This window comes from Rhamphochromis sp. 'chilingali' (genome assembly GCF_963969265.1).
Source record: "Rhamphochromis sp. 'chilingali' genome assembly, chromosome: 11".
Taxonomy (NCBI): Eukaryota; Metazoa; Chordata; class Actinopteri; order Cichliformes; family Cichlidae; genus Rhamphochromis; species Rhamphochromis sp. 'chilingali'.
The window spans coordinates 25,618,822-25,646,669 of NC_137938.1; the positions used below are offsets into that span (position 1 = coordinate 25,618,822).

General features: G+C 44.2%; 1 protein-coding gene across 3 annotated transcripts in view; it reads left to right on the plus strand.

Annotated features, from left to right (window-relative positions):
- The first annotated feature begins 686 nt into the window (after nt 1-686).
- The window catches only part of pou2f2b (POU class 2 homeobox 2b), a 69,790-nt gene continuing 42,628 nt past the window's right edge, over nt 687-27,848 (plus strand). The window contains exons 1-3 of one of the 3 annotated variants that reach the window (XM_080895391.1): nt 687-772; nt 6,572-6,699; nt 6,913-6,962. In XM_080895391.1, coding sequence (XP_080751517.1) covers nt 713-772; nt 6,572-6,699; nt 6,913-6,962 — 238 coding nt within the window. In that variant the 5' untranslated portion in view covers nt 687-712. Of the gene's footprint in view, nt 773-6,571; nt 6,700-6,912; nt 6,963-26,134; nt 27,703-27,848 lie in introns of those variants that run through there. The other 2 variants (XM_080895393.1, XM_080895392.1) reach the window with 2 other exon arrangements.

Genomic DNA, 27,848 nt, shown 5'->3' on the forward strand with positions numbered 1-27,848 from the left:
AATACAAAGCTTGACCCAACTAGTCTGTGGATTCAAAGCAGTGGTAAGAAACCTTGTGTGTGTGTTTTGAACACACATACACTTGCTGAAATGGCAGCTCAGGTCCCTCCATAGTCTTATGACCCTCACAGTCTTTCTTTTTATGTCTGTTTTAATATCGGCTCAGAATAAATAATTATTATTTGATAAATGGCCTGTATTGTATAGCGCTTTACTAGTCCCTAAGGACCCCAAAGCGCTTTACATATCCAGTCACCCACCCGTTCACACACTGGTGATGGCAAGCCACCCTGGGGCGCACTGACAGAGGCGAGGCTGCTGGACACTGGCGCCACCGGGCCCTCTGACCACCACCAGTAGGCAACGGGTGAAGTGTCTTGCCCACCGACACAACGACCGAGACTGTCCAAGCCGGGGCTCGAACCGGCAACCTTCTGATTACAAGGCGACTGCCCAACTTTTGAGCCACAATCGCCCCACCTTTATTTGATTAATGTTTGGTTATTTTTACATTGTAAGGCACTAGCAGGCACACAGCATTCTTGCATTCATACGGTGCTATTCTAGTCTTAGTGACCAGTCGCCACAAAGTGCTTTTGACTACAAGCCACACTTTAACCTTATATTAACACAGCACTTCATTCTATACACTTCAGGCACCATCTACCTGAGAAGCATCTGTGGACTGTGTGAGGAAGTCAAAGTAGGACAAATGTGCACTCCACACAGAAAGGCCACAACCAGGATTCAGACGAACAGACCTGACTATGAGGTGATGTTGTTAACCACTGCAGCGCTGAGCCGCCCTATTTTGGAGCTTGTGTCCATGTCAAGACATTGGCTGAGCTCTGTATGACTTCTGTTCCTTATGTGAACCCTATATGATTGATTCTACAGTGTTTTGCTATTACACTGTCCACATGATCCTTCAAAGACCTGCAGGTGCCTGTCTCTGTGGGAACAGACTTCTCATGATGGTGTCAAGGTCCTCCTTGAACTCTGTCACCACAATCCCATAAAGAAATCCACAGAGACAAGCCATGTAGAGTTTTCAGTTTCAAACTTGTGTTTAACCACCATTTTATTTTATTTCACTCACACTGGTGGATCTAAATTCAATCACTATAGATACAAGTCAAGATCTTTGTGCAATTTAAAATATTTTCATTTAAGTGTATATTTTACAATTTAGAACAAGTCATCAAATTTCAGACTAAAAGAATGTGAATTAGGTTTTGTTGCTGCTGTCAAATGTCAAAACAGATCAAATTTGACCATATGTATGTAAGGGTTAACGTGTTTGTAATAAATATCTGATGCCGTCCTTACAGCCTAACTAGAGACATGGAATCTATTCGGTGACATGCAAGTAGATCTTTTTGCCTCCAGGGTGAACACACTGCCCCTTGTTCTTCTTCATAGGCGAACAAGATGCACCCCAGGACACTTAATGCACTAGCCCACCAATGGCCAAATGTGCTTCTGTATGCATTTCCCCCAGTGGAAACGATATCTCCAGTTCTAGAGAGAGTACACCTCACTCTGATTCTAGGAGCCTGTTGGTGGCCAACAAAGTCGTGGTATGTGGAGATAATCACCCTATTAGCAGCAAGGCCTTGGCAAGCTTCCTCTCTGCAGGGTGATGGAAGTGATTCATCCACACCCGGATCTCTGGCACCTTCATGCTTACCTGCTGAAAGGTCAAATTTGATAGTTAAGGGTCAGTTCTCTCTTGATGGCCTCGGGGATGTATCGCGCCCAAATGCCACATATTTACCCAAGTTCATTCCTGCAGTTTATAGCTCAATTGAATTTGAGCTTCTGAGCTTTTGGTCCCCTCCTTTTGGATCTGAGAAGCAGAGGAGGATCCATTCTCTGTGTCCGGTGTGTGTGCTACGTACCTACATTGAGAATGTTCTTTTTTGTGACGAGTTGTCTGCTTTGTTAATCCAGCCAGAGGTAGAGCTTTGTCTAAACAGAGGCTGTCCCACTGGATTATAGAAGCTATCTCACTGACGTACAGCACTAACGGTGAGCCCCAGGTGTGAGAGCTCATTCCGGGTACCTGTAGCTGCACCTAGTTGGCCATCACTGCACACTTTTGTCAGGTGCTATCGTTTGGACATTACAGCCCCTTCGGTAGCTCATACTATCCTTTCTGCTGGGTCACACACAAACACACTAATGTGCTGGTAGTACACCGTGCAGAGCGAGGCGTGTAAATTTGTCGCATACTTAGGTGTTGTACAGAGTGAATCGACTGAAAGGGAACGAACAGTTATATCTATAACTTCTGTTCCCTGAAGAAGAGGAACGAGGTACAACACAAGGTTCCACCTGCTGCACAGCTTGGTTCGGTAAGGGAACAGCTAGCAAACTGAGGGATGACTGTGATGACGGGGGTACATGTGCAGGCGTGGCCATGCGCATGTCATCACTTCAGCCAGGACACACTGGGCGTGATATCCCATACTTATGTGTTGTACCTCATTCCTCTCCTTCGGGGAACAGAAGTTACAAATATAACTGTTTGTTTTTGGACAGATGTGTGTTTTTATTTATGATCCTGAAGAAACACACTGAAACATCTGTAAAACAAAAAACAAAAGAAACCAAACTCAGTGTTTTTTTACAGATATTTTCCACACTTTTAGACAGTATATCATGTAAGGAAGTATGAGGGAACAATTTGATTTATAAAATCTTTAACTTTATAAAGAATCTACAGAATCGTTCGATGAGGGGGAAAAAAAGAAAATAAGGGGCATTACAACCAGAAAGCTGATTTTCTTGTAACATAACAGATGTTGATTTGTGGTGAATAGATGCGAGTTATTTCCTGATGGTCGGTGAGGTCTTTGAGTTTTCCCTGGGCCTACTTCGAGGTAATGAAGTCCTCTGATGTAGCCCAACACGCTCCTTGGTCACATGAATAAATGATGTAAATGTCGGCAAAAGGGCACTTTTTGAAGAGCCACCTCATTTCACTTAGTGACCCTTCACAGGCTTTGACTTTTTCTAATTAGTGCATGTCATTTTCAGCCAGTTAATTATCCTGAAGGTTAGACAACACCCAAACAACTCTTATAATTAATTTATAAAATGTTGTATATTAGCAGTTATGTTTATTTAGGTTGCTCTAATAGTGCTATATAAGAAAGCTATAAAACCTATAAGACTCTTAAATATTTAATACACTGTTGCATCCATGTCACAACGCTTAACGCTGTCTTTAAAGACGCCACCATTACTGGATCGGTTAAGAGCACTCTGGCAACACCCCACGTCTAAAAAGCTGCTGAGTGTACAAATGAAGTTTTATTATTGAGTTGCCATCATGGAGAACAGTAAGCGGCACCAGCCCTCTGGGAAAAACCTGATAGGGCCATTTCTACTCTGTTCAGAGTGTGCCTTGTTTGATGGCCAGCTAAACTGCCCCAGGCTTGCCTTGGGGAAAACTGAGATTTTTGAAAGCCCGGTTCTCACCACGCCCAGCCTCAAAGCAAAACCAGCGACGTGATGCCCACAGGGATCCCCAGACACTCTGCTTAAGAAGTCTGCAAAACTACTGAGGTCTAACTCAAAGGATGCTGCCATGTTCCTCCTCTGAACAATGACTCCCTCTTGGATGGCCCCTGCCACTATGAGAGATTTGTTTGTCAGAGAAATTGGGACGCATATCTGGAACGCTCAGGAACATAATGCTCACAAATATCCAAGGACGAGACAACACGTCCCGCCGTTATTTCTGTCCAGCAGCTATCTGCTGCAAAACTCTTCATGAGGCTCCTCCATCACCTTCTGATAGTTTTTTCTGTGAAGAGCAAGAGAATTAGGTTGAAGTTGGTACGAGCACTGATAAATCTCTCCCAACTTTCCAAGAAACCATCAAATCTTCTTGGAAAGTCTTCTGATCAGTCAGGATTAAAATGGTGCTTAATTGTCTGGTGGTTAAGAATCAAGAAAAACAAGCAGCTAGCTTTGCCTACTGCTCCTTCTAATGCACACTAATTATTAACACAATGCATTTTGTTTTACAAGCACCTCTTTTTACAGGACATGCTTCAGAGAGGCTTTGGGGTAACTATCTACTCCCAGCTTCATGATCTCTTGCCAAGAGATCATTTGTGTCACTTGTATGTTTGTGTGCAAATTCACACAGCTAAAAACATTTTGCAGGATTGGAAGGCAGAGGTCATGATGGTGGTGGTGCACAAACAGTGGAAGAACTCTTTAAATGATGTGAATCTGGTGTGTGTGTGAGGTTGTGATCTCGCAGTGTCCTTCTAGTGTCTTTATGGCAGGCTATCAGCAGCTAACTGGCTGCTGGTTCCAGCTTTTTAATCTTACACACAGGCGCGAACATTATTCATCAAACTCTGCAGGAAAGCGAATAAGTGCATCACTCAAAAGTCAAACTATTTCTTTGAAGAACACTTTCACCTTCTGGTGATCGAGGTAGCACTACAGGTAAAGGGTCTCTTTGAATCTGATTGCCAGCCATACCAAACTCCCAAAGTCTGCCATGTTCCCAGCCTAGGCTACTGCTGACCCAGAGAGCCCACGCCCCATCACCGCCGCCACAATCACCCCTCCTTTGCGGCTTCAGCAGAGCTTTCGGTCAAAAAAACTCCCTTCATGTCTCTCAAATCTACATCCAAGAGAAGCTTTTGTAGATATTTTAAAGCACGTGGTAGGGTAGGGAAACTATCCGACCAGTAGAAGCTGAGGCAGAAGGGAACCAGTGATGGAGTCAATTTTTTATTTTATCAATCGACCACTTTCAACATCTGTTTTCATTTTCTGTTACCTACAACATAACTTGGAGAAAACTAAATAAATCTGGCATTTTTTGTACACCACAGCTCCGTGCACATTTGGTGAAGTGAATGTTCAGCTGATTGCCTAAACCACTTCATCGAGACATCAGAGGTGGTTTTGTGTTCGATGGTGCAAATTGTATTGGGGTGCAAAAGCTAATGTAATACTGGGTTGTGTGGCAGGGGACTGGTCATCATCCCGCTGAAGACTTAATTCCACTGTCCGCAGGTGTTCTTCTCACCTCCTTGATTGGATGGAGACTCAAGTCATCTCATGGTAGCTCAGGCCTAAATCAGTCTCCTATCGAAACGTGTCATCTAAAGCTGATAGACACTATAGCCTTCAGTCGGCCCGCTGGGGATGCTGTTATTGTACGTATACCCTGCAGCACATCGTACATTCCTCTGATGGGGGAAATGCTGTGGCTTTTATTGAGGGGGAAAAAATTAGATTAGGTGATTCTTCTCCGAAGCCATCTTCCTTGGTTTACCTCTCCGTGGTTGGTAGTCAGTCGCAGCAGAGTCCACGCAAGCCTTTTAAAATACAACATATGAGCACTTTTTTTTTCTTTTTTAAGATGCCTGGATGTGAGGTTGAGGTTGGAAGTGTTGTTACAAAAAGTGATTTCCGGTACTTTCAAAAAAAATGTTTTGTATTTAAATTGCTGCAAATGAATTGTTGGCCTGTAATCTGCAAAACATATATCAAACATCTCTCTCATGAAAGATATTAAGTTATTTTGAGCCATAGACAACATTCATGTGACAGGGTAGAAGCTGCAATCAGTTATTGGAAAAGTGACTTTTATATTCCCTTTATTTACCCTGCTAAAAAGCCTCATTGGCATTAAAAATGTCTTTTAAAAAGAGGGATCTGGTCAAGACAGCAGCAAAAATTGCAATAAAAATAACTTAACAACTCTACAGAGATGTTTTAGGTGGGCAAAAAAGACTGGATTGGTTACAGTGTGTATACAGTAACACGAAACCCTATAGGTACTTGCAAAATAGGTCATTTCTTGTATTGAGGGATTATTTTATATATAATCCCTCAATACATCACGTTAACTGCAGTCTTTTACCAATATAAGCAAAGAGATTGCACATTAAAAAAAACACAAAAAAACACCGGAAATATTTTTTGCCACAACACTGAATTGGTAAATGAAATACGACATAAAACCTCATTTCAGTCACCCTGTTTGAGACCTCATGCTGAGCAGAAGGCAGTGATCTCCGTCTGTCTGTGTGTGTCGCTTTCTTCTGCTACCTGCAGGTGGCAGCATAAAGATGCATGACCAATTTGCGAAGGCCTCATATTCAAAACAGCAGAGCTGGTGAAAATCAGCTCAGCGGCATCATGTCAGAACCGCACGCGTCAAGAAGTTACAGAAGTTGGAGTGGAATCTCCTTCAGCGTTGATTCAATCTGATGTTTAACTGCGGGAACTTCTTTTATGCGCGTTTTAACCGGATTATTATGCAGGGCGTCTCAGATCTAGGGTCACGCCGGGCCTTTTAAACGTCTCTCAGCCGCAAAACAAACCTGCTGCCGTAAAATTAAAGTGGCAAAACAGCAGTCACAGCGTGACGTTTGTTTGTTTGTAATTACGCCTCCGAAATGCTGCTGATTGCTCATTTACCTCTGATGGGGGGCGTGACCCCCCTGCCTGCACTATTAGACGACCGTCTCGCCTCGCCTCGCTCACCGCTTCCTCGCCCTCTCTCACGCACGCGCTTCTTTCTCCTCAGCAGCACCACAGCCACCGGGTCGCCATGGAAACCGCTGAGAGACATACGTCGAGGGTGAGGGATGGAGAGAGAAAAAGGGACAACGAGGGACAGAGAGAAAGAGAGAGAGAGGGGGGAGACATGAAAAGGTTAGTGTGTTACCATATGACAACACCCCACCCTCTCCTCACCTCTAACCCCCCCAAACCCACACCCACAGCCCCTCACTTTAATGCTGAGCCCCTAACCCAGAACAACTGCCCCTCCACACAAACACACAGTGGCCCCCCTTACACGTACCTCTGCCTCCCCCGTATCCTCCTCTCCCCCATCATTTTGCTCTCCATCCCTCTCTTGTCCAGACAGGCTGCTCGCATGGCGGGGATGGAGACGTTCACCGATGGAAGCACTGGTAAATTTTCACACCCACAAAAACAAAAAGAAAAAAGAAAATTATTCTAAGGGGCGGAAGTGCAGGGACTTAACTATTTTCCTCCATGTGTCTTTTCACCCTTTACTGTCTTCAGCTGTGCTGTACACTTCCTCCTTCTCACCTTCTCACATCACAATCTTTCTTTTCTGTGTGAATTCAAGAGGGTTTTTTCTGTCCACTTGCGGGGGAGCCCGACTTTTCCTCATGGCAGGGTCCTGGGGAAAGGCAGTGCAGGGAAGAGAGAGGGGTAGAGAAATATCGGTCCTAATGATTTTTTGTGCGGGGCTGGGCTTTTTCTTTCTTTTTTTTATTGATTAGAACGAAATTAATTCACAGGAGCAGCCCTCGTGTTCCGACTCTCTCTCTCTCCCTCGCTCCCTCTCTCTCTCCCTCCCTTGCTCCTTTGCTCCGTGGACGAATAGCGTTGTGTCTTCTTGCCTGCTCTGCATGTTGTATGATCGCGGGAATATTTGATTCAGAATGTGCTCGGTGTTATGCATAGCCCATACGGAAACCACGCTGCAGCTGCATACCTGCAGTGCTTTCACGGTGTGCGAATATTACGCACGTTGTTAATCTCATAAACACAGAAAGATGGGGGTGTGTGTGGTTTGTTTCCATTGTTGCTGATCGCATTTTTATTTTTTTTTATTTTTTTACATGTAGCCCTCACATTTGAATTCATGCACGTCACGCCGCCGTCTGGGTCTGGGCTTGAAGGAGAATTAGTGCTGAAATCGAGACATCTCCAGTAATTTTCTCTACTCAGTCTCCATTGTTCCGCTGATTCGTCTTCGCTGTGTATTCTCTTTGTTGTTTGGCTCATAATTGTGACAAAAAAAGAAAGGCCACGGCTCGTTTGTGCGCTCTTTCCGCACACGCGGGTGTGAGCGCGACTGCAGGCCAGCTGCGGTTAATGGGCAACCTGTGTCTTAATTCGTGCATAATGTAAGGCAGCAGTTTACAGGCAGATTCTCTCCCGCTGTGGGTTTTTTAATCAGTGTGGTCGATATTTGGTCGTCGGTATCCCAATGTCCGCACATAGCAAAGAAACACCTCTGGGTGGCGAGGGTCTGATTCGCCGCCGAAGGGAAATCGATGGACAGACTGAGTTAATTATGAGAAAATCAATTAAAAGGAGGGGATCTGTGGGCTTTATAAGGCCGAGCAGGAGGCTCGAGTCGGCAGAGGAGAGGAGGGGAGCAGCCGGTGCTTACCTCTGTGCATGGTCGCTGCGCGTTGCCCCCGCCGATCATTTGGCAAACCGCTGTGCTGCAGCCTTGACTTACACCGTGTGGAAACGCCTCTGCGTGGTATCACATAGAGCACACCACCGGCATGACTCTTGGCGATCCCCCCAAAATCATCAGATACCCCCGATTCTTTGGCCAGCTGTTGATTTTGTTTACGCACAGTCCTGCTCTGATCCACACCCCAGCGTCTGCTGCGGGTTCGTTCAGCTGTGTTTTCCACACACACACACCTCTTTCCTTTTTGACCTTTGCTCTTCTTAAAATATGAACGTGATCAGATCCTGTTTAGGGCCTGCATGTCGCATCTTGACTAAAGGTTTCTTCTGAAAACTTTGTCCCAAGCCTCGATCAATTCCATTGATGCCTCTTTATTTATTTTAGGGGATAGAAATGAGCTGCGTAATTACTGCTGCAGACTCAGCACCAGCGCTTTAGGACAGGGCCGAGTTCAAGTTCTTTGGAGTCATTTGCAACTTGTGACACTCGGTGTGTGTGTGTGTGTGTGTGTGTGTGTGTGTGTGTGTGTGTGTGTGTGTGTGTGTGTGTGTGTGTGTGTGTGTAGTGTTTGAAGTGTTTGTGTCTGAAGTCGTAATATTAAAAAAGGCCCAGCATGTATGAAGAAGTGTTAACCACAGCGCACAGATGACTTTAAACCCCATGAGACTAAGACACACGTTATGGTCAACCGACAGTTCTCCTCACAGACCGCTGCACTGAAAGAGAAAACAAAGAAACGGGGCGACTTTCTTTTCGTATTTACCAATCACGTGTTTCACTCTATTATTTCACCCAGTTTGCATTTTCTGATTCTCATATTTAGAAACTTGTGTCTCATTAAAACTCTCCGACTTATTGCATATTCACAGCCGTGGCATCGAGGAACAAGTTGGGCTGTTTTTTTTTCAAGACAAGAGAACTTAATTCACACCTGAACTTAATATAGGTTTATTATTATTATTGTTATTATTTATTTGCATTGCCTTCTCTGTTTTTTGGTTATCATATAAAATTTATGCAGACGCCTTATTTTCATAATTATTCGTCCAGATTTATTTAAATATTTTATTTGATATTCTCTTATGCGCCTCATAATAATAAATTATTTAATATTCAGTGAATTATACTTTGAATTGGAGCCTCCTCATTATCGTTTCTCATAATAGAATAGAATAGAATAGAATAGAATAGCCCTTAAAAATCAAACACGTAGTGTTCATCTATCAGAATGTGTGATTTTCCTTATTACAATTATCTGCATTTTTCATTCAAAGTGAATATCTTAAATTTATTATTTGGGGAAGCTATGGTTGAATTAAAAACCCAAACTTTTAAAAAGTATCAATTTTAATTTGATGAAAACTTTGCATAAAGTTTTAGGCTAAATAGATAAACTGCCTCCGAACCGTTTCAGCAGCACTGACAATATTTGTTCAGTTGAATATTTCAGATTTCATCTCGCTTTTTCCTCCTGGATGAGTTAATTTTCACATTTTATTTTGATATTTCTTTCTGGGAATATTTAGATATTATTGTGCTTTTTTGCATAAACTGTGAATATTTAAATATTCGAGTTTATTTCACCGTCATTTTCACAGTTGTTGCTTCAGCTTGTTAGAGTCGTATGAACGATATTCAAATTAGAATCCACAGCTGATTTTAAACCAGTAGAGAGGGAGTCACTGAGAGGCTGATGTGACGCCTGCAGTTTAGAGGCAGCCATTTATTTATTTCGACTTAAATTTCAAAGTTAACTTTAAAAAAAATTGCTGCAAAGTTCAGTAAAATTTAGAAACCGTAGCTGTCTTATTCAAACACGAGGCCTCGTATTTAATATACATTTGAATGTGTTATCAATTCATGTGCTGATTTCGATGTGTCGCACTTCAAAAACTGTTAATTACGGAAGTGTTATCAGTAAGATCAGCCCAGCGCAGGGCACACAGTCGACACTCGAATTATGGGAATATAGTTCTGACGAGATTTGTAATTTAGGATGAGACCTGAGCAGCCAAATGGTTTTATTTCTTTTTTATTACATAGGTAAGAGGCAAAAAAGAAATGTTTAAATGTAGGTGCTTCTTTAAAAAAAAAAGGAAACGCTTTTGTTTTAGCATTTTTCTGAAGTTTTTATAAAAACCAGGAATCACATATAAGGAATCTTACACACACATAGAAATTTAAAAATAAAACCTGCGCTCTCTTTTAAATATATAGATTTTTGTTCACTTAGCATTTGTAAAGGAGCGTGTTCCTGGGAGATTTTATTTATACTTTATATATTATTTAATGGGACTGAGCTGGCACCCTGACACCCTGTCCTGCACCTTATCAACTTCAAACAGACCACAAAACCGATACGTTCAATTTTATGGTTTATGTTAACGTGCATGCAGCCTGCTTCAAAGCTCATTTCATAAACGGTTTATTGGCTCAGGTTTGATGGTAAACAGCGCGATCGTGCCGGTGGGCTTTGATGTACATTTTTCTGTACGGTTTTTTTTTTTTTTTTTTTTTTGGTCACTGGGCCACTTCAGTCGCTATCAGGCACCAGAGGCGATACAAAATAATCCGTTTTCTGCGCACGACTCTCCTCCCAAATGGTGCGGCGGCTCTCCGTGGCCCTGCTCACAATGCGCTAATGACCTCTGGGTCAAAGGTCGTTTGGCCAGTTCCTCAATTAAGGCGTTAAGATTGCAGTTGCACGATGCATCGCTGTTGTGAAGCGAAGGGACCAGAGGCCGGTATACAGAATATTAGGATTTCTAGTAGGTAAATTTCGCACCTCTGAATGTTCACCAAAGTGCAAAACACGTGTTTTAATAGTTTCTGTTAGAATTCAGTTTGTTTTTTCCTCACATCGTTTTGGGAACAAAACTGCATTTTAAATATTTAATATTTCTTTGTTTTTAGGATGTGGTTGATACTTGGTGTGCCTACAGCACAGCTTAGTTTTACTTGAATGTAATTGAATGGATACTTTTACACTTTGGTACAGAAAACATGAAGACCTGTGAGAAGCTATAGAACACATTGTCACTGTGGTGCATTATAGTTCCTATAGAGGAAAATCAAAAACTGTACGGCTGATTTTTGCTCTATGTGTGTGTGTGTGTGTGTGGGGGGGGGGGGGGGGGGGGGGGGGGGATTGAGAGTGTTTACTCCCACTCCCTCCTCAACATAGTCATGTATCAGTTGTGGTTGTTGAATGTAATCAGTGGGCACTTCCCGATCATCGCTGCATCGATTAGCTGATAAATGTTGGTGGGATTAATCATCCGAGATAGATCACTTTGTCGATGTCATTGTCTTTCTTACCCTGCCGTGCCACGCAGACCTAGGCTTCGCCAGCACAGACAGGACTTCAATAAGTGACAACAGAAAAGTGATAAATTGATCAAAAATGGCCGCAATGAAACAAGCCTCTTGTGAGGCCGCACATGTCCATTACATGAGTGTGTCTGCGGGGTTTGTGGTTGGAATACATCAAGGGCTCAGGGTTAAAGTTCAGCTTCATCCCAGACTGATGACCCTGCAGACTGACTGACCTTTTTTGGGGGAGGAGGCTGCACATACTGGACCAGCTAGAGAGAGAGGGGATGGGGGGGAAAGGGGTAGAGATGGGGAAAAAATGAGGTGAAATTTAGGACAGAAGGGAGGAAAAGCGAGAGCGAAGGTGAATCTAAAGAGGATGTCGGCGGGAGGGAGAAGCAGAGGTGCATGGTTACCGCAGTGGACCTTGAATATATCCTTGTGGTTTTGGTCGATCTGTTCAGTTGCGGTCTCCCCTGGTTTTTGTGTTTGGCTCTGCTTTTGAAGCAGTGAATTAACACCTGACCCCGGCTTCTGACCCTACCCCCTTCCTCCAGCTACCCCCTCCAGATTAGCAAATATGTGCTATCTGGTTTGGACACACACACTCACACGCACGTATTTATACAGCAACACAAAAACACAATCACACATGTACACACGTACGTACTTAATGTATAGAGAGTTTAAAAAAAAGGACAATGCAGCAAGTGTACAAAGTCACACAACCTTTGCACATCCCATCGTCTGTCCACAGCTAATTCCCCCGAGAGGAGCCTCAGTGTGTCACTGCTTGTCACCATAACGGTCAGTCCGTAATGGCTGTCTCTCCCCACACAATGACCAGGGAGGCAGACTCCCCCACTGAGACACACACACACACTGACCCTCATTCATTTTTACCTGCACAGCAGAGCCTCCCCACACACACACACACACTACAGGACGTGCTCCCACCCTGGCATCCTACCACACCCGTCAATGATCAGCGGCTTTTGTTCATACAGTTTGACAAAGGATTTGAGTTCGTCTATCAGAAAAAAAATATCTTTCGAGTTTAATCTGAAAAATATTCACTGACAAAACAAAAACCGAATCTTTGTGATTTTCAGTGGATCCACACATTCATGTATAGTGTAAGCAGCCTGTGCTGAATGTGTTTTTTTTGTATGAAACCTTCTAAAGAGGTCTGTGACAGGACAAAAGGAAAAGCAAGAGAGCAACACGGGTGTGCAAAGTCACTTCACTTTAAATTAAACAGCAAAGTCATTACCACAGCGCCATCGTTTTATCTTAGAATCTGCTCTGTTGCATCAGCCCCTGGCATATATTTCTCTATTTTAATGTAGAGCTTTTTTTCTGTATTTTGCTTATTTCAGGGTTAAATTCAGATTTTTTTTTTAAATTAAAATAATCTAATCCAGTCTAAAATCTTATAGATATGATTAAAAAAATGATGAGGCTCTAATATGATGCTTTGGTTCGGTTTGTTATTTGTTGTTTGTTGTTTGTTTTTAAAAGAGAGGGGAACTGAAATGAAGCGATACTAAAATCCATTTTTTTTCAAAGCAGCACACATTTCATAGTTTTTCTTGATAGATTACTGAAAATATTTAAATGTATAATTTTATAATTTGGGGGATCTGACAGGAGAGAAATGAGGAGAAAGAGAAGGAAAATAAATTGAACTTGGTGTGCTGCAGTTATTAGTCAGCACCTCGTGTCCTCTTGCCTCCCTAATTAGAGATATTGTCATTACCAGAACTGTTTTTTTAAAATCATCTAATCAATAAATCCAGAGTGTTTCAGCATTAAAGTATTGGCATAATTTAGGAGAGACCTAACACTGTAAATTAGTTTATGCTTTTTTCTTTCTTTCTTTCTTTCTTTTCTTTTTTTTTTTTTTTTTTACCAATATTAAAAGATTTCTGTGGCTTCTGTGCCTTGATAGTTTCATTCAGACTCTCTCCTCTCAGCAAGAATCAAACTTCTAAGTCTTGGCAGTGTTACTGGGTCATGTTACCCATTGGGCATCTCTTTCCCCTCTCACCCCCATCTCCTCCACCCTATTGTGCTGAATGATGATGGCCGCTCTGGCCGGTAGGTGAGAGAGGAGGTTGGGAGTGGGGGTCTCGGCTCGGCTGGTCAGCAGGATTTGTAGTGCCCCCCCTCCGCCTGTGAGTGTCAGCAGAGAGCAGGCGGCGTGTCTGGCTCGATTAGGTTTCCTACCTATCTTCCCACTGTGTCAGACAGAGGAGGAAGGCAGCAGAGAGGGGGAGAGCAGCGGGAAGTTGCCCAGAGGAAAGGCAGGACAACAGAGGAAGCAGGAAAAATACATCTTTTTATCCCTGCTCTCTCCGTCAAAAGCCCTGTACAGTTTCCTCTTTCTGCGCGCCTCTCATTCTCCTGGTTTCAGCTCCTCCCTCCTTCCCTGCCTTTCTCACTTTGTCCTGCTCTCACCCAAACCCCTAATCCCCCTCCTTTTACCCCACACTCATTCCTTAATCTTAAAGCTCTTCTTCTCTACCAGCCCTTTATCAATTGTTCTCCCTGTACCTCTCTGTTACTCACCTCCTCCCTCTTCTTTCTGTCTATCACATCTGAACATGCCACCTCTCAGCATAACCCTTTTACACACTCCAGATGACTGCAGCACACCTTATTTTTTTTCTCCATCTGTTTTCCAGCATTTTTTTGCTTTGTTTTTGTTGCTCTGTTTGTTGTCTTTGCCATCATCTACGCATCCTCTTTTGCGCCACATCACCACCTCTTCGTCGTTCCTGGCCTCGTCTTTGAATGAGTTGCTGCTCCATCCACTGGTCTGCCTGACTCAGATGTTTCCATCACAGTTAATGTCAGAATAAATTAATTAGGGCTCATTTCTAAACTGTTTTTTCTTTGTTGGGAGAACTACAATGTGGTTGTCAGAAAGCATTTGCCAAATTTTTTTTTTTCAACCCCAAGAAAGCTCACACCAATTTTAGTCACCCTGTCATTTTGTTGGATGTGATCAATTTTCTGTGATTTGGTCATTTTCAGCTCATCTCTGTTGTGTGAGGGTTCGGCTGTGTTGCCATGTATAGCTCGACATTTCCAGCCTTTCTCTCAGGGCCAAATGACGAATATGAAGTTTTCACTTGTGCATGTTGGAGAATTATCATGGACAGATGTTTCCATTAACAATTACATAATGAAATGACAACATAATGAGTGTTTCTTTCTTCAGCTGAGAAGCTACTTTCAGTTTCACAGTTAAAGTCTTTTTTTTTCTTGTAGTGAGAGCGGGCTGTAATTTCAAACCCGGGTTTAACCACACAATGTTTCACAAACAGTCTTTCCGTGCCACCTCAGCACTGCTCATATTATTCAGATAACAAGAAAGCTTCTGTCATGTTCTACAAAACAGGATGTGTTTTCTTAATCTGTCAATGGCTCCGGCCCCTGAAAGACTTCATTTTGGCTGAGCAATGAAAGGCTCACAAACATCAATATGGCTGAGCAGGATAAGAAGAAAGAGCCATATTCCTGGTGTGTATCACTTTCCACCCACCCCCCCCCACCCCACCCCCCCACCCCCCAATATCCTCACCCTATTTGTATGGTGCAGATATTGGGTCTCAAGCGAGAAATCAGGATTGCGTTCTCGCAGAATGGCAGCATCCGTCTGTTGAGCTGGAATAGGAATGTTATACGGAACCAATGCATCCGGACTGGCCTGGACATCTTGACAATACAACTTCACACTTTTTTTCTTCTCTCCCTCTCCGTCTCTCTATGTCTCTCTCTCTCTCTCTCTCTCTCTCTCTCTCAATAAGTTACTCGCCCTCCATCTCCATCACAACCACCCCGGCGTGGAGGAAGAGGTTTGGATTAGGCCTAAACACACAATCATGTCGGCTAAGCCATGACTGCCTGCTGATCACTATGGGTCCACCATGGAAATAAAGTCTGTGAAGAGAAGAAAGAGGGAAAGAGAGAAAAAAAAACAACAACAACAAGAAGGAAATCCAGTCCACTTCATACGCCTCTCACTTCCATTCTCTTTGTGCGTTTAACGTGTGAAAACGGATTGCTGAAAGGATGTCAAGAAGCAAGAAGAAATAGATAGGAGGAGAAAGACAGTTATCCTTGCTTTCCCCGCGCCGGTCACACTACAATGTGCATGGTTGATAACTAATTCAAAAAAACATGCATGAGCTGGATTTATCTTTTCAAATCACTGGTACGTCTGAATGCGATTTAAAGGCTGTTTTTATGCAGCTGCCTGTGGCTGATCAATGCTGTTCCTCTTGTCATGCTGTGGGTCCATCACATTGGTATACAGCCTTTCAACACTGGGCGAAGGGACCATTTTGCATTGTCTATGGAGAACATTTGGTTTTCAGAGTATGATGTATATGGATGGGGCTTGGGACTGTATTGTAACTGTCAGTGCAGAGAAGAGAACAGCCTCGGCACTGCAGACAGCGATTTCACCGATGTGCAGTCGTTGCTTTTGCCTCCTGCCTTTCATTCTCTCTTGCCCCCCCCCCCTCCCGCCTTCCCAGTCCTCGCTCATCCTATTTTCAGCCTTTCATTTTTTACACAAGGGGAAAATGAGGAAGAACAAAACCAACATATGAAAACTAAAACATGACAGAGAGGGGAGGGGATGGTGAGGGAGGGGAGGAGTAACAGAGGAAGGAGAGGCAATCTCAGAAAACAAGAGGGCTTTCAAAAGTAAGGGATGAAAGCTAGTCAGGCTGTTATTTTTGAAAAATGATCCTTGTGTAGTGCTCCTCTTAAGAGCCAGGTACATATTATTTTATCTTCCTGAGGAGACTCAGCGAGGTGTTTCAACACACACGCACACACACACAAATAAAAAAAAAACCTCAGTGATGCTTTCTTTAAAGTTGCACAATTTATTGTCTTTAATGGGATGCCCGACAGGTGTGTTTTAAATTGCTTATCGGCTTTGGCGTGAAATGTTTCTCTAATCACCTATCAAATTCTCAATTTTCAGATGCGCTTGCATTTTGACAACCAATTATTTAAAAAAAAGTTTTTTTATACGTCAAATGTATGCACCAGTCCAAACTGGCAGAGTGCCCCCACATTACAGGCAAAAAATGCACACTTCCCCTCGCTAACACGCACTGCTCCTCTGTCCTTAATAGAGGCCGGTGCTGGCTGACACCTGAATTAGAGTGAAGCTGGCATCCGCACAGAGTCTTCTCGAGCTCCCACTTTGACCCTCAAAGCCAGGGATCCCACAGAGGCGCGTGATTTGATGCGAGGGGATGTTGGACTAGTGGACTGAGAGCCCTGAAAACATTTAAATGTCTCTTGGTTGCGGCTGGATCTGAGGATGTTGGTGCTCAGCGATAGTTAGCGCCTCTGCTTGCTGCTGCTGCTGCTGAGCCTCTGGGGCAGGCGTATGTTGAAAAACGCAAAGAAAAGCCATGAAGTTTTATGAATATTGATGTTTTAATTTGTGTTTTATATCATATAAAACATTTTCGCCTCTGTAGAAACTTTCAAAAGCTCTTTGGGTGTGAGCATCATGAGGCATATCCTTCATCATTACAGCAGCACAGATGTTTCTGCTGGAATATGTGGTGGTATGTGTGTGTGTACGCGTTCAACATGTGTCTCCTGTATCAATAGGTTAATAGCTGAGATGTCAGTTTCAGTGACTCGCTGATTAGTTGTGTGTGTTCACTAATCCACACTGGGGCGGGGAACTGTTGGCTTTCCCATTGATTTTAGCGTGGTGAGTAGGCAGAAGATAGAGAGAGGGGAGATCTATTGATTGACCCCAAATTAGCCCCCCTACCACAAACCGCCAAGCTGTTCTGCTGTTTCCCGCACTCAGCAGCAGCTCCCTCATTGGGCGCCCGCGCTGACAAACATTCAGTGCGATTGGACGCTTCGACCGGGAGCGCAATGTCCTCTCTTTTGATGTCACTTGATTTGGAAGTGTTGGCTGTTCGTGACTCCAGCTGTTGCTTGATTGGCTGTCTTGGTGAGGATGAGTGCTGCGCTGTTCTGTGTCTGATCACAGGGAGCGGCTCGGTTTTGGAGCCTTTGATGAAGCAAATAGTACCACTTCCAGAGGGAGGGTATTACTTTTTGTGTTTCTGATCACAAACTGTGACCTTATTTGTAAACCTCAGCTCTCTTTTCTATGGAATATTTAAACAAAAAAAGAGTGGATTAAAAGAAAAAAAATCCAATTCTGCCCCGCCATCCACATCCGTCAACTTTCCCTTTTCTCCTCTGTTGTCCTTCATGACTCCCAACTGGTTCTTTATCACCATTTGTGTCGCTCACTCCCCGTCTTTCTCCGCCTCTCCCTCCAATCCCTCTTTCCTTGAGTCTAAGCTTTGAGCGCTCTCTCCTGAGCCTTTCCTTCCCATATATCACTTCATCTCATCCCTCTGTGTCTCCCAGATATTCCTCTTTAGGCCTCTGTCACTCTCTCCCTTGCTCCCCCCCTGTGTCTATGTAAGCAAGAGGAGGTTGTTAAACATTTTTCTTCCCTCTTAATTGTTTTGACTGGGCCGATTGGCATCCCGATTAGGCCCATTGATTTCCTGGCGCTAAGTGCATTGATTTTTAAATTTCTTATTGATCCCCGCTCTAAATCTCCTGCACGCTTACTCACACAGTCTCACCGTTCGCAGGGGCAGAGATGGAGGAAAGGATTGAGACAAGAAGGAAGGTAGAGGAGAGAGGGAAGAGGGAAAGGGGGAGAGACTGGTGTTAGGTAAATACACTGACCGGTGACAGTGTAGTGAATTAACAGAGTGAGAGACAAAGAGCAGGAGGTGAGGAGGCGAAACCAGAGTTATGAGCTTTAAGGGGAAATCGAGTTAAATAAAACACACACGTACACACACAATACGGGTGTATACATGCAGTGTAGAAACAAAAGGCGCAAGAAAACACGGATAGCTCTGCAATCAAACTATTTTTAAAGCATTAAAGCATTTCTACACAGCGTAATGGGGATTTTAAATCAATTTATCTTTAGCACCTCCTGCCAAAAATCTATGAAATGTAAAGGGAATCAATAATTCTGTAATTATAACAAGCGTCAGGAACGACTGGCAGTAACGACTGCCAGCCTGGTAGCCGCCTGGATGGAACATGTTCATCTGTGAAGAATGAGTCACTTTATGGGTGAACAAAGGTTTATGAGGGATAGACAGATATTGGAAATGTCAGAGATGGAATGGAGTGTTTTGTCTTTGCCTTGCTATTTCACACGGTCTGCAGAGCCTACTGGAGACGTGTGTGTGTTATTTCTGGCTTATGACTGTGTTAGGTTTTAGAGGCCCGCTGGACTCCGAATCTTACATGCCCACTGGTGTTTCTCTGAAGGTGGTGGACCTAATTGGCTGTATCCGAGTCTCTGTGTGCGTGCGTGTGTCTGCGCTCACACGCACGCTTGAATGTGTGTGCGTGTGCGAGGGCTCGATGTGAAGTAAACGATGAATTCTTCCGGCGCATGCTCGATAACATGTATGTGTTTGTATATTTGTGTGTGTCTGCGCGCGCGTGTGTGTGTTTGACCTTTTCTTGGCTTAAGTGTTGAAGCTCAAATTCAGACATTCAGTTGATAGCATTTTCTTTTTATAGCCTCTGTACTTGACCAAATTGTGCTAACCTTTTCTAAAGTCATTTGCTGCTTTTCTGTCTCAGCGTGCAGTTGAGTGCCTTGCACAGCACACAATATATGGACCATATGTAGCATTACTGCGTTGCAATTACAATTTACTCTGCGTTGATCCACTTAAGATAAGTGCTTTCAAAAGGCAAGCAAACTATTGTCAGCAACAGTGGGAGAAAAACTTCAATATCACGACTGTTGTCAAGATGATGTAATGCCGCTCCGCAGTGGCATTAAACGCAGGATGTTTTAAAGAGTGCGCTTTAATAGCTGCGTTGTTATGATGGTAAAGGCGGCAGTGACAGTTTTGATTAACCATTCTGTGTTTACATTTTCTGTCTGCAGTTTGCATCTGCAGAAAATGTAAAATAACAGATTTCAGGGTTGAGAGGAGTGAGTGCTGGCTAAACAATGGGAGATAAAGTGTTTAAAATGCATACCCTGGGCTGAACCGCTGTTTGCTTTGTAATTATGGGGCCTATGTTTGCCCTGATGATAGGGATAGGGATGGCCTGACAGCACACATGGTCTCTCCCTCTCTCTCTCTCTCTCTCTCTCTCTCTCTCTCTCTCTCTCACACACACACACACACACACACACACACACACACACACACACACACACACACACACACACACACACACACACACACAGAGGCTATTTTAAAAATATTCAGATACATTAATATGTGGCTTTCCTTGTTTTAGATTACGCATGTATAAACACACACGGAGGCGCCCGTGGACAATAAGACTCAAAGCGCCTGATGGTCACCGCTACTGACTTCTCTTTTAGATGAGAAGTAGGAACCTGCAGACTCAGCACACAAAACCACATCAAACACACACAATGTGTCCCTCTCAGCACACATACACATATATGATCAGGGCAGATTCTCGCATAAGGTGTTGCACTCACACACGCACACACAAGCGCTGACGCTGTCCTTGCACACACACCTCTCACACAATCAGCCAGACGGACCGACACCACTTCGTCCAACACACACTCAAAACATAACCTTGACCCGTCGTACTCCCAGCCTGCAGTCTCATACATACTTCATCCGTTCACTGGGGGATGACACACACGCACATACACACACGACTTTTCTGCACACACTAATCACACGGGGCCTGAAAAATGCAAACTCATACCAGAGGTTTGTGGAAAAAGACAACAGCTCCAACTTTATACCTGATGGAGTTTTTGAATTGATAGGACTTTAAATATTTCTTCTTGGTAAACAGTGAAACGTGGCAGAAAGTCTCAAACTCAAAGCTACTCAGCTCATAAGGAAATAAAACTGAGGATGGGATTGTTTCTTTTTTTTTCTCGGAGACTGATAAAATTATTAATCGATTATCTAAATTGGTGCCAATTAATTTTCTGCCCACTGACTAACTGATTGATCAAGCGGTCGTCGTAGCTCCGCTAATGAATTTCAGATTTATCTCTCACAAATTGGGACTCTGGCTCCTCGTGTTCATCCAAATGCATCTATAAAATTAGAGCAGATACAGGCCTACTCAGTGATGAATTTCACTGTCAAAGACAAATTCGAAATAAATCTCTCACTGTGGACTTCGAGCGTGTGTCGCACTCTGATAATTTCCACAATATCCTCTGCAGCCCCCAGGGGCAGATTTTTTTTCCTGTTATTTCTCTCTCCATCCTCTCCTGTTTGTTTCTATCCCTGTAAAATGCTGGTTGCTTTACTGAAATACTGCAGTGCTTTATCTGCCCTCTTTTTCCTCCCTTTAGTCCACTCTCCCTCCTTTTTTTTTTTCTTTTTTCCTCCCTTCTCTAACCTCCCCATCCCGCAACCCAGCCCTTTAGTTGTTGTTGAAGATGGTGGGGGGTGGAGAGGGTAAGTGTAAGGGTGGGGTAATGGGTGAGGCAGATAGGGGAGGGGGTGGGAGCAGAAGCAGCCGAGACCCAATGACGTGGGTGCGACATGTAACCGTGGCGCAGGAGAGGAAATCAATACATGAAAGGATGAGGAGCACTGGGGTGGATTACCGTCTGGGGCCCTGGCTACTGGAGGGATGCAGGGAGATGGAGGGGTTGTAGATGAGGCCTGGGGGGTTGGATTGTGTGTGTGTGTGTCTGTGTGTGGAGAAGAAGGAGGGGTGGAGCGGGCGAGAGGCCAGATTGTCCAGTCCCCTCTCTCCTGTATCCCCTCCCCTGACCAAGCACTGCTTGAATCTTGACCCATCCCATCAACCCTCCCTTGGCTTCTAAACACCGCTCAGTGCCGGTAGGCTGCCAAAGATGGACCTTCAGCTCTCCACACACGCTCATACACACATGCAGGTGCAGTGGACTCTATAATGTGGAGTGAATACATTGCAGCCACTGTGTGTTAACTCTGCCGATAACCCTACACTATCTGTGTGGGGCATAATCGGCTGATATTACCAGTGTAAATTAAAGAGCCCCAGCGAGGCTGTGTGTGTGTGTGCGCGCACGCGTGTGTGTGTGTATACGTTTATGTGCCTGTGTGCATGTAAGTTTTCAGCAGGGGGCTTCCACAGCCCTGCCACAAACCCAGATAATAAATATCTATTATAAATATCATTATTATTGGGCCAATCTCCACCAATAACTGAGCCTCTGTGAAAGATGGCATGAGGGACCGAGCTGGATATTGGCAATATATCAGCATTGATTATTGAGAGTGCTGACAGAGAGAGGGAGGCAAAGTTAATAAAAACTAATAAAAAAGACAAGGAATACAGAAAGAACACAGGCTTTAGCTGGATCAGCTGCTTGTTCGCTCGAGGAAAGCGAGAACGGAAGGCGGAGGGCTGGAGATTGTGGTGTACAGTCATCGTTTGTGTGAGGCTGTGTGTATTTTCTGCTTCAACATACGTGTATCTGTGTACGTGAGCGTGCGTGTGAAGTTTTACCATTCTCATTTGGGAATTTTTTTCGTGTGTGTGACTTTGACTTGTGCACACACACAGCTCACTACTTCTTCTTCTTCCACACCTGTATGTGTGTATCTTCTTGGATTGATTGAATCTTGGTTGGATGTGAACTCTACAGTTAGGATCCAAAGCCTGCACCACATCTTGCCTTCCCACACACTGGCACTTACCAAGATCCACAAACAGTACCTGCCCACCCACTCGCCAACACACGCACTGACAAAGACACCAAGAAAACAAACCTCATAAAAGCCCATGCATCATATCCATATTATCTTGACAAATCTATACATCATGTCAGAGCATGGCATTATGTGAATATTACATTTTGCCATCTGTTATTGATGTGTGTGTGCACGGAGAGGATATGAGAGGAGTGTGTTGACGCCTCGCGCTGCCCGGATGAGCCGGGACAAGGCGACAGTGAGAGAGAGAGAGAGCGTTGTCCATTCTAATAGGGCCTTGTTAGGCCGCTGACAGAGCCAGTAACGCCACCGTTGGCCTCCTATTGATTCCCAACCGACGCAGTTATTGATGAGTGAGAATTTAATTCGACCAGCTCGTTTGTCAACATGACATCACCATTTAACTACGACCGTGACATGGCCGCAAACACCCTCAGATGAGCCGGGGTCACACACGCGGAGCGGCGCGTGAGGACAAACACACACACATCCCGCCTGATCAGTACGAACCGTTTCACCGAGGAAAAGGGTTTGGAGTTTTTTTTGTGGTTAGAACTTTTCTTCTGCTTCATCATTTATAATAAAAACTAAAAAAAATCATGTTCAATATTCAAACTCTGTTTCTAGCCAGTCAAATCAATCATTCAAAATGAAGAACAGGCAATTACCAAGAGTGCAATAAACAATATGACTAATGAATGGTCCGTGTTGTGACTAATGTGTAGCCTAAGGATACTTTGGCTTTTTCTGATTGGACACATTTTTCATGCCACATCCTGACCTACAGCACATGACACAGAAAACATTTTGTGGAGAGAAATTGAACAAATTGCTTTCTATGAATAAATCTGCTTGTGACTACTGTAGGTGGGGAAAACTACATAAGCCAGAGTATCAGCTGCAAACAAACTGATTTGTGTTAAAGAAAAAACGCTGAAAGCAAAAAGAACTTCAAATAGTATATTTTTTATTTTCTTCATTTGATCTCTTAGTTTGATATTTTGTCTTTTTATTGGAGATGTTGTCTAACTGAATCCAATAATATGTAATAAGTTTTGAAAAGAGTGATTCAGGAGTTGTTTTTAAATATTTCACTCATTAAATAATTGTGGGGAGTAGCTGTGATGAACGGAGAAGTGTGTTTACCTATTAACAGTGTGTTTTCTCCATTAGCAGTAGCTTATAAATTTATTTGACGACATATATCAATATTGTGGCATCATAACGAGTTCATATATGTATATGATTTTTAGCAAATGTAATAAATTCTAAAAGTACAGCGCAGACATTATGTAATGCAGAAAAACCTGCAAATCCAGTGCAGGACACTGCAAGCAGAAGTCTCATTTATTTTGTAATTTAAAGGGAAGAAAAACTTTCTGGAAGATGTGAAGCACACAAATTACAAAAGATACACATTTATACTTTTTTTGGTTATTAAAAAGAATCATTCGGCAGTTAAATCTCAATCTCTAAACTTTATTTTTAGTTCCTGCTTTCCAGTATTACATCCATTACAGTATTTGTTATTTGTCCCTGAAAAAAATAGAAGCAAAGCAAGAGAGAGCGAGAGAGACAATTTTGGAAGAGCATTTTTCAATACAGCAGGGCAAAGATACAGCCCAGAAAACAATGGAACCAGCTATATATCTCTGTATGGATTGGGAGGCTTGATAGGGAGGGAGGTGGACAATCAGGACCATGGGCCTTCAATGAAAGCGGTCCAGCAGGGGTTATTGGCTGGAGCAGCCCCTCAGGGGAGCTCGCTCTCCCTATCTGTTTCTCTCTCTTTGGGGTTGTGGGTCTCACCACATCCCTTGGGGACTGAAACTGTAGAGCCCACCTCGCTGCGGGGGCCCTATAGGCACCAAGCAAGAAACACACGGAGGGGGCGGTTTGCAGAATTCAGGTGGTCAGTCCCAGACACATGGCCAGGTAGCGAAGCCTCTGTATTCTGTGCTTATTTTACCTGTCAAACAGTTTGCACCTGTGCAGACATGATGAGGGAAAATAACTTTAATAGAGGGAAAAATCGAAATTCTGCACATGCCTGAATTTGTGTGAAAGACGGTCAGTGAGAGGACATGAGAGTTTGTTTCTTTCCTTTAAAGTTTCAGCGTCTGCTGCAGAATAAGGAGATCGGCTCATCTGAATACCTGAAATCCACGCAGGTGTTTTGACGGTGGTGTGTTTTTATGTGTGACTGCCTCATTGATAGTTTTCTGTGTCTTTGTGGCCGCGTCAGGAGGAAGAAAAAGAAGAGTTTGGTAAGAAGAGCGCATGGAGGACAAATGGATGGATGCTGTATGTGTTAGCACCCCTCCTCCTCCCTCCTCACCCCCTCATCCACCTCACCCCTCCAACACCATCTTATTTTCCCCTCCTTCAATCTCACACACCCTCCCTCCATCCCTCTCTTCCACAGACGCGCACAACCACACTACATTCTACAAGAAATAATTGCTTTTGTCTGGAAGGAGTGCGGGGAGGAGGGAAAGGGGGCGCGCATGGCTCCCTTTGTGGAGAGAAGGGGGTCTTTGAAGGACAACTAGTCACTTCGCCCTTCCCTCCTTCTTTCCTCCTCTCTCTTCTTGCTGCCTCACCTCCCATCTCCTCCTTCCCTCTTATTACCCTGCCACCTTACTCCTCTTTCTCAGTTTTCCACTTTTCTACTTCTCCCCTTCCTCCTTTCCTTACTCCCCGTGTCTCCCGTTCTTCTCTCTCTTCCCTCTCCTCCTCTCCCTCAGTGGATCTGCGGATGTCATCTGTCATATGTGAAGCAGAGGGAGAAGGACAATAAAACCAGGTTGTCTACTACAGAGGATGACACATTTTTCATAATTAGGAATATGCCAGTTTTAGTGTGCGGCTCACATTTCTTGGCAATATGGCTGTCTGCTGATGACTGAGTAAATGACAAGTCTGGTGATGATGGGAAAGTAATTTATTGCACGTGCAGTTTCCATTAAAACGGGCCTAATCGCCCACAGCATTAAGTGAGCAGGCATAAACAGTCCTGCGGGATGAGGCTCTCAGGCCCAACAGGAGCAAGAGCTCGCTCATTCCTATCGATTTGCCCGTATTGACTGCAATGTTTAACGTATAGATTTTTCTATTTAAAAATCCATATCGACAATAATCTGGCGTGTAAGCGTGCGGCGTTGACTGATGTTGGCCTGTAATTGACAGCATGTAACATGTCGGGAGCCCGGGAGTGGGAGAGGGCAGAAGGGAGGCCGGCATGCGTGGAAGAAGGGCTTCTGGTGATCACCTTTGTAATGGAGGAGCTCGTCCCCTGACACCTGGGCTCTCTTGTTCTTTATTTTTATTGTTGCTCTTGTTGTTGTCATTTGTATCCTGCCTGCAAACTCAAATGCAAGCACTTATGCATGCACATGCTGCTCCTATCTCACTGAGTTTATAGCCTGCACTGTGTTTTCAGTCTGCTTGATATTTTCTCATGCCTGGAACAGCAGTGGTCGCTCTTGTCTTTCTGTCTATCTGAATAATGATAGACCCTACTCCGCTCGGGAGGGCTTATTAAACGCAGCAGTGATGAGATGACTTAATTGCGTGCATGCTGGGTATCCTGGCAGGTATTAGCACTAAGCACCTATAGGCATCCATGGATTCTCTTCATCCCTACCCAAGGAGGCCAGCAGTAATGCACTGATCACCATTGGCATCATTATAGCCGGTATTATTAAGAGGGGGGAAAAAATCCAGAAATCAATACAGGATACCTTTTGCAGCGGTAGTGAAAACGAGGGAGATGGGGTGGTTGGTGGGGGTGGCGGTGGTGGGTGGGTGGGTGGGAGGCAGGAGGGAGGGATTGAGGGATGGAGGGAGGTGCGGGGGTGGGGTGGTGGTGATGTGTGAGTAGTAGCGGGTCCTCTCTCGCCTCAATGTTGCGGCCAGCCTAGTGGCAGATCGCTACAATCCTGGAGGGAGCCGGGTCGAATGAGCTGTTGGGGTTCCCAAATAATATCGGGGACAAACAGACAGACAAAAACAGACACACAGACGGATGGACGGAGATAGGCAAGTGTTCCGATAAAACGCGACACCATAATTCGGATTTCAGTAGATACGCTTTCTTATTTCCGTTTGGGTTTTTTTTCGGTTTTTAGTCTGATTTTTTTTGTTATTTATTTACCCGCTGTATTTATTTATTTGTTTATCTATCGATTGATTGCGTTTTAATTACTGCCTTGTGACAGAGAGCGAGGGAGGAGGAGCGTCAGGGCCAAGCGCGCGCGCGCGTTGTGTTTGTGTGTATATGTGTGTGTGCGCGTGTGTGTTTGTGTCCGTTCAGCCTTTTTTTGTCCCACTTGTTTATTTGGAAGCCTTTAATGAAGCTGTTTTAATTTAAAGAAGAAGAAAAAAACGCGCGAGCCGCCGCTTTTTGCCCACGCGGATGAATGTCTTACATGTAGCCTTCATGCAAAGGGAAGAAGAGAAGGAGCGCGTGCAGCTAGAGACCAAATACAGTATAGACCAAACCAAATAGTGCAGAAATCCAAATAAGACTTTCTAACTCTGCTGGCCTTGTTTTTTCACTGTCGAGCGCGTTGTTATGCGTCCTTGTTGTGCTGTTTTAAACTGCAAAGCGAATACCAAAGCCAAGCCCGGCCGGTGATGCTACAGGAATAGGCTAGCGACTGTTCTCATGCCTCCTCACACCTACAGGAAACGTTAACTGGTGAGGAGCGAGAGAGGAGTGTGAGGGGATAAAATAAGCTCCCGGGCCTCTATGTTTACTCAAGGAAAACGATATAGCGGAGCAAAGGTAACAGAGAGACGCAGGTGCATCGACGACAGACAGGTGACACGCAGACTTGTGTGTTTTTATTATTATTATCAAAGCTTACTTACAATAGGCCTGCAATTGTAACACAACTTTTCCTGTAGCCTGTAGAAGTGAGCTCTGATCTCCGTTCTGTCCGTCTGTGTGTTGGTCTGGACTGTAAGATAACTGCTTCACTCAAGGGACCATCCTACATAAATATATATAAATATCTAAATATAAATACTATGTTCTATGCACATTTACACCAAAACAAAAGCCGAGCACCAGTCTACAGATGTAAATAAAGTGCGCAGCTGGGGCTACATGTGTACACACCTAACGGCGAATGTTCTGAGCTCTCCATACCAAATATTGTCCAAAAGCTGTCTGCCAGAGAAACGGACGAAAGTGCAGGAGCTTCAGAGGACGACAGAGCTTGTTACAGTACATCTGACAGATTATTTGCATCAAAACAAGAAGCCGGAGGAAGATCATGTTTGTTCCTTTGCCGGTGCCGTTCGTGTTTCAGAGAGCTACCCCTGACCTCAACGCCTGGCGTCTCAAATCCCCTCTGGCTCTCCGCTCCAACTCCGGTAAGACATTTTTTCTCTTCTCCCTGCTACACCTCCTCCATGTCGGCCAAGCCGCGGAGACCCGCCCCGCCTGCCTCGCTCGGTGCCGATGCACTTGCAGCGGGCAGAGCTGGCGGCGCACACACCCACTTGCACACGCACACACA